General features: G+C 47.6%; 1 protein-coding gene across 1 annotated transcript; it reads left to right on the top strand.

Moving 5' to 3' along the window:
• Positions 1-1332: 1332 nt before the first annotated feature.
• PtA15_2A109 (uncharacterized protein) lies at positions 1333-1794 on the top strand (the record flags this gene model as incomplete). Its single annotated transcript, XM_053166096.1, has 1 exon — positions 1333-1794. The coding sequence occupies one exon, from the start codon at positions 1333-1335 to the stop codon at positions 1792-1794; it is 462 nt and encodes a 153-aa protein (XP_053017352.1).
• Between the last annotated feature and the right edge of the window lie 6147 nt (positions 1795-7941).

Below are 7941 nucleotides of genomic sequence, written 5' to 3'. Positions count from 1 at the left end.
CCATTCCAGAGGGGCTCCAGTGACGCTTCCAGTGGTGTCTAGGGGTAAAATTGGCCGTAGAATCCATTTCTGGGGTCCATTTGATGGTATCTTGAGGCCTAGTATGAGTAATTATGTGGCATAGAAAAAACTTTCTATTTTTCCACTTTTCCGTCTACCACAACGTCTTTTACTGACTTTCCCAGCTCACTCACTCACAGGGGGCGCACTACACACACCATTGCGCAGGCCATTGCAAGGGCCAATAGCTGTGGTGACATAGCAGATCAGATTGCCAGACATTGGGTTGTAGTTGGGGCCAATCAGATAATAGATAACCTGACCAGTTGAGTTACTGATTGAGTCTGACCGGATGGTGACCCTTTTTTAGCTGACACATTGCAACAAAAATTATACAGGAGATCAAAGCAACTTACTTTGGAAGGTTTGGCACTCAAAATCAGAGTTGCGGCAGCATTTCTTGGGATTAGTCGAGGAGAAACAACCATTATTCCGAGTGTGTCGGAATGGTGAAAGTACAACTCTAGGTAAGCTTTGACATGTTTCTATGTGTTCCCCTGGATTGTAAGGACTCCGTTTGAGTCCTTCACTGGTCGTCGTCGAGGGGCACGAAAGACAAGGCAAAAGCCTAAGAAACCGTCTAGTACCAACGTAGGGGCTGTATTGCAGGTATCTAGCCGGGAGAGAGTGAAGCTCTCTCTATGGTAAGTATAACTAGAAAAAATAAGAGAATGAGAAGAATGGAAAGTAGCTTACCTAGCCGGGAGAGAGTGAAGCTCTCTGCCGGACTAGGGAAAGAGCAGGAGGAGACTAAGTACTTGTTTAGCTTATGTAATACTGTGACAACTCTTGTGAAAGGTTCTTGTAAGACTCCAGGGATGGGGGCTTACATGGATACTGATTACCTCTCCTATAGGCACCAGAGGGAATCAAAAGCTGGTCATTGCCGTACGCAAGCGGGCAGACCAGATCTGTGCATGTTTGGAATCCTACAACAAGAGAGCTCGAGCATTCATCACAGCATGCCCATTACGACATCCACCACCCCTCATTGAATACGCCAACCTGCTTTGCCTAACACCAGACGATCCTTTCTGGAACAACGGTTTATTTAGTAGTGTTAATGATCCATGGGCCATTGATATCAACACTCAACGTGGGATTCGCCTATTATCCCGATTTAAACGTGCTTGTGAGGAGAAAAGTCACCTGGGATGGGAAGCCAGGCGGGCCATGCGCTGGGCTATCAATCGACACAAGCAAGTGTGGTTTTATTTAGGACAGCTTTGTCACGTAACGGAACATTTGGAAATTCCGGCGGCCCTCCAACCAATGCTTTCTCACCCGTTTCTCTCCTCACACAATAACCAATCCGACAAAATCAAATCAGCAAAGGTCCTGGCGCACAGCAATTTGATTGCAGTCAGCAAGCTTCAAGTTGACTGGGATGAGGCAATTGTCTCGGTTCTCCAGAGAACTGCACCACAGAGAGATGATGATGTGCTTTGGGAGCAGCAAATTTCCAAGATTACTGGGTCCCTGCGATTTGGATTTCTCTCATCCATACCTGGCGACATTCACAATGGGCTTCTGTCCCACTTCATTGAGGAAACGGATTTGCACATTGAGGCCGAGAATCTTAATCGTAATGATGGTGCTGAACGTAACCCGGAGGATGATTCTGATGCCGAAGGTGAGACAGACAATGAGGATGACCAGTTTGACATGATTGCAGCTCTACAGATTGAAGTGAATCTACTTGAAAACCTCACTCAGGCGTCCAATGTAGGATAACTATAAACTACTTTGAATTGTATGATGATCATCATTTGAATGTATTATTTTTGATTATTATCTGTTAATTTTTCAGACTGGTCTCCTGTGCGTAGAATGAGTGTTATAGTTCCATCTTTCTTGCCTCCTTATTTCACTTCCTTCCTGCAATGATTTTAAGTGATCCTTGTGCACACACTTCCTCAAACAATCAAGTTCCAGGAAGTGGGATAGCCATACACTGAATATTAAAAAAATGACATTGCTCACTTCCTGGAGATGGTATTTTAAAAAAGCTCAACAAACATTGAGGAGCCTGTATCCTTTACCAATCACTTCCGTGAAGTGCGCGCGAGTTGATGATTAGGATTAGCTTGTGGTTTATTTTAAAAATACATTGTCATTTATTATTCCAGTACTTCCATGAACTCGCAAGTTCCCACAAGCGGATTAGGATTTGGCAATGATTTCTTTGACACAAGCGGATTAGGATTTGGCAATGATTTCTTTGACAAAGAAGCAAATTCATTCACTCTTTTACAAACACCATGTCATTTACTCCCCGGACTGGAACAGTGAACAAATACTTACTCTTTTACGGTGGCATTTAATACCAGGACCTATAGTTTTCTGGGATTGCATTAGTCAACGAAGGCAGAATTACTTTGCAAACTCATAGCTCCCGCAAGCGTATGTGAATGGATTCAACCAAGAACCAAGGACACACTGATTTCTATTAAAGAAATTCTTGTGCAAATTCAATTCAAAACAAAGGTAGCATCACAAGGCGACTCCCTTTGAGAAGATGCCCTTTCTGTTGTGTCCCAATCTGGTCTGGACTATTCGGCTTGGCCTTCTCCAAGCAGAAAATCAGCAAGATATTGTTCCAGAGCTTGAATAATGGCCTAGCCACAAACGACGCGCGCGGCCAACTCATTTGCTAGGATTTAGGAGTCAATTATTGGGCCTAGCGCTATACTTAAAGGCAGTCGTAAGCAGAAACTCAGCAAGATATTGTTCAACAACATGATTAATGGCCTAGCCGCGAGCAATGTGGCCAACTCAACTGCTAGGTTTTTGCATTCAATTATTGCTTGAAGGCAGTCGTAAGCAGAAACTCAGCAAGATATCGTTCCAGAATGGCTTAACCGCGAACAAAGCAGCCAACTCAATTGCTAGGTAGGATCTTGTGGGCAGCACTATACACCACGGGCGCATAATTTTAAGTTCGTCGTCGAACCGCCCAAGGTAATAATTTGACATCGACTCGCCGCAGCTACGGCAAAAAGAGGTCCCAGTGAGGCAAGACCGCCAATCACCATCTCCCGACGGGGTAAGGCTAGCCTTCCACACAGCAGACCTCCTAGCCCCGTCGGGCAGGAGTTGCCATCGATGAGCCGGCAATCCCACCATGTTACAACGGTGCTGCAAGACTGTGCTGGCTCACCGTCCAAAACAAAATGCCCTGTATTCGTCCCGGCAAGAATACCGCCCAGCCACGGGCATGGCATCAAAACACAGCCCCATCACAGACATGGCTACCCGCCACCCAGTTATTTACATAGATACATTTTTTATTTCTAGTGGTCGTCATCTAAGTATATTAAATCCACACTTTTGTGGAAATTTGGTTCATGGGTTCACCCTCCCCCTTTCCAAAAAGGCCCCAAAAGGGGGCTGCCAGTGTGGCAGTGGCCAACTTGGCAATGTTTCCCACATTTCCCATCTTTTCAGGCAGAAGTATGTTTGACTTTGCTGCTGGGAAAATTAAATTTAAAGTCCCCGAACATTAATGCCTCGGACTGATCCCCCAATTCATGAACCATGAATGAAAAGGGACCGGATTCTCCCTCCTCTGCCTGTTGCAAATGCAAGGGGAGAGAGGCGGGCAAATGGTTGGTTTCAAATGAATTGCTCAGCCTGCACAAGCGCAACAGGGGAGGTTTTTTTTGTGTGTTCTTTTTTTTTTGACCAGCCTGTGCAAGTGCAGCAGGGGGACAGAATAATACATTTTGCCTGGGGCAATCGCAAGTGCAAAGGCGGAGGGGTTTCTATCAGCCTGCGCAAGTGCGACAGGGGAGAGAGAAATAAGATTAACCCCCTCGGGCCCCTACAAATGCAAGGGTGGAGAGGGTTATTAACCGACGGATTGTGTTCTACCTCCGCAAGTGCGAGAGGGGATAACCGACGGATTGTGTTCTACCTCCGCAAGTGCGAGAGGGGAACTGGATCCGTGGAGGATAGGACACGGCCACGACGCCTTTTTATGTTCACCCCATCAAGTCAAACCCCTCATTTTCGCGGACGACCTGAAACAGCAGCCCTGATACATCGTCCGCAACAGTCCGCACCCTTTCGGAGCGATCAAAACAAGAAACTGCTTCCGGGTTGGTGGCGCCTCCAACATTCGCACCCTTGCAACGCTGCGCCATTTAAACCCGAAGGAGCGCGTCTACTCCCCTAGCTCACTCTACATACTTGTCCCCCACGAGCGTCAATCCCCCGGCTTCGACGGAGGCGGCGGTGGCGGCCAGTCAAGCCACCCGGACCTCCCCGACAGTCCGCGCACCTTCCCCGCTGGCCTGGTCTCTCCGGACACACCACCATCCAGCAAGCCCTTATCAGATGAGCCCGGCGGGTCCAAGCCGCGCTACTCGCCCCGCACACGCGGCCCTTCGATTCCCGTCGCCGCTGGCCTCTCCGGCCCGCGCGCCAGCGGCGAGGCTCGCACCACCCATGCCGGCGCCTTCAGACACCTCCCCCCCATCATCAGCCTCAACGGGGTGCGCTACCTTATCTTCCAGTTCCCGAAGCTGCGGGCCAATCCCAGGGTGAAACCTCCAAAGCCAGTGGTACCAGGCCTCATGACCATTTGATGGCCCCAGCCGGTGGTGTCCAAGTTATTGGGCTCATGCAACAACCCCAACTATCTTGTTTTATTGGGAGTACAACTTGGTGTTGAACTTGAGTCTTGAGCTCAAACCTACCCCAACATGAAATTATGCTGTTTGTGAAGCTTTTAAGGTCAAACAAACTTTGAATATTGTTAAAGGTCAAGTGAATTGAGTCCTGGACTCCATATATTTGCAGCCCAAAAATCATGAATCATCAGTCAAAAGGGAGAAAAAAAACAATCCTGAAACTGGACAGAATTTTGACTGGAATGGAGGCTCATTTTTATAAGCTGCTGAATTTTCTGTCAATGTGAATTACAACTGGTTCCACTGAAAAAGTGAGGATAGGTTCCTGCAACACTTGATGAATGACAAAAAGACCAATGTGGCTGTAGCACATCTGAAAATGTGTATCTTTTGAGCAGTACTTTACATGCAGGCAGTGAAACAAGAGGGGTATTCACAGTCAAATTTTACAAAACTTTGGAGCTAGATTTAAGACCTACATGACCAGAATTCAAGAATTTTGGTAAGATGGAAAGCAGCAGGTGATACTGATCAATCAATGCAATGAATCAACTTTTGAAAAAAAATGTTCATGAATACCTTAAAATTTGTCCTACAAATTCCAATTGTGAAACCCCCTAATTATAAAACACTCATGCTTGTATTTAACTTGATATCTGTGAGCCTGTGTCTCTAAAGTGACAACAGGACACAAGTAAGTTGGGTGGGCACTGACTGAATTTCTTGGGATAAAGAAATACAAGCAGTAGAGAGAGATGATCTTTTATTAAGATTTAATATGGGCCCAGCTCTACCTGGAAATGTAGGCTGCCAAATGTGCTGAAAGAGTGCAACAGTCTCCACTCACACCAAGGAAACGGTGGTGGGAATCAGAAGTAGGGTTTCTACTCTGCTCTGGTTTTTAAGGTCTTAACAAGAGATAACCTGATTGATCTTTGAGGGTTGGAAGAAGGGAAGAGAAGTCAAGAGCAACAGGGTTGAGATAAACAAGGTCAGTCATGAAAGAGGGTACTTACTGTCAATTAGAGATTGCCGAGTGGACCCGGGTACTTGTGGCGGGTGCGGATACCTGCGGTCATTTTGGGCATATTTAGATACTCGGACTTGGACCCAGCACCCGTAGGGCGGGTACCAGCGGTACCTGTGGCGGGTATCACGGGTACCGCCTACGATTCAACCCTCTAGCCGGTCTATGCCGGCTTTGAGGGTGGTGTAACCTCTTGATGACCGACACAGACCGGTCATCAAGGGTGTATATACCCTCTCAATGCCTGACCTGGGCCGGGTATCAAGAGGGTGTATGTATACCCTCTCAATGTCCGGTCTGTGCTGGACACCGAGAGGGCATACAGTCTTGATGACCGGCACAGACAGGACATCAAGAGGGTGTGTGCATACCCTCCCAATGTCCGGTCTTAGCCGGTCATCAAGAGTTTACACCACCCTTGAAGCCGGCATAGACCATCATTGAGGGTGTATATACCCTCTTGGTGCCCGGTCTGGGCCGGATATCAAGAGGGTATGTCTGTGTGTGAATTCTTGAGGTCCGGTCTAGGCCGGACATCAAGAGTGGATGCCCTCTTGGTGTCCAGCACATACCAGACATCAAGAGGGCATACATACACCCTCCCGATGTCCGCTCTGTGCCGGACATCAAGAGTGTATGCCCCCTCGGTGTCCAGCACATACCGGACATTGAGAAGAGGGCATACATACACCCTCCCAATGTCTGCTGTGTGCCGCACATCAAGAGTGTATGCCCCCTTGGTGTCCAGCACATACCGGACATTGAGAGGGCATACATACACCCTCCCGATGTCCGCTCTGTGCCGGACATCAAGAGTGTATGCCCTCTTGGCTTCCAGCATGTGCTGGATACCGAGAGGGTTAGGTTAGCGGGGGCCATGATTGCGCTGCAAAAGGTCGTCCGCGACTGCTTGTCTCCAGAAATTTTGCAGCGGGTACCTGGACAGGTACCCACCATCCAAAATTTACATACCCGGACCCGCACACGGTACCCGCCGAGGGCTGGCGGGTACCCGCCCACAGATACCGGGTACCCCCCACGGGCGATCTCTACTGTCAATATCCTGTGGTGATACTGGGAGTGAAGTGGCCTCTGGTTAGTTATCCTGGGTTGTCTCTGGTGGTTTTTCTGGTGTGCTGAAGTCTGTGTATCCTTCAGCTGCATGTGGGATCCTGACTTCAAATGTTTTCACAGTTTGCTTACATAATTATATATGCAAAAGTGGTTGGAGCACCTGGTAGCGCTTAAATGTAACTTCTGCGCATGCGCGTCACAACTCAAGAATTCTACAAAGGAGGTACAAGTTGTTGGCGCGCCTGGTAGCGCTGCCATGTCACAATTGCGCAAGCGCACCATAACTCAAAAACTCTGAGAAGGAATATAGTTACAAATAATTGGTAAGCTGTAACTGGGGTTAAAATTGCATGAGAAAAAATAATCTGAAGTCAAAACAAAGATATCTCTTAAGATGAAAAAGATATAAAGGAGTTTTAGAATGAAAGGGTAGAAAAGGCAGAATTTAGGCCAGCTGCGCTGGCTCTAAGGCTGGCAGTATTGAATAATATGTTAAGAACAGTGTTAAATTTTGATGTTGATCTAACATGACAAATTTATTGGCATTTAAATTCAACTTGCAATGCTATACAAACCTAACCAAGCCTCCCTTGCCCAAGCATTCCCAGAAGTTTCAAATTTTTACTAAAGGTGAGACCTGCATTCTGTTTAAATAATGTTTACATCATTATGATTTGCTTTTGATTCAAATGAGGTCTAGGACTCAGGGCTATACTTGATTCAGGCCCCTTGGGAGAAGCAACAGGAGGCCATGCTGGCTCATGCGCCTGGTCGCGGATGAGGGAGAGGGGTTAGACAGATACCCTGAAAGTGAAGTGGTGTAGCCGCCTTAGACGCCAAGGCTTGAAATGCACGCTCCCCCTTCTCTGTGCTTTCACTGTTCCGGACTCCTGGCGAGCAATCTGGTTGCCGGCGGGGCATTGCCAGATGGCTGATTAAAATGAGCGTAAAGCCTGCGGGGGTGTCCGTTGCGCGGGTGGCAACCTTTTGTGCCTTTGGCCGCTGGGCTTGGGCCTTGGGCCGGCGGTGGGCTGTGGAGTTGACGCCCTGGGGGTGCGGCGGCGTAGCCGCCTTGTACTCTAGTATTTCATAAATCATCAGATTTGATATCTTATTTTTCTAATTTGTGTTCAGTTACAAAAAAAT

Source organism: Puccinia triticina, chromosome 2A, assembly GCF_026914185.1.
Source record: "Puccinia triticina chromosome 2A, complete sequence".
Classification (NCBI taxonomy): Eukaryota; Fungi; Basidiomycota; class Pucciniomycetes; order Pucciniales; family Pucciniaceae; genus Puccinia; species Puccinia triticina.
The sequence above is the reverse complement of the archived record's forward strand: the minus strand, read 5'-3'. Positions and strand labels throughout refer to the sequence as shown.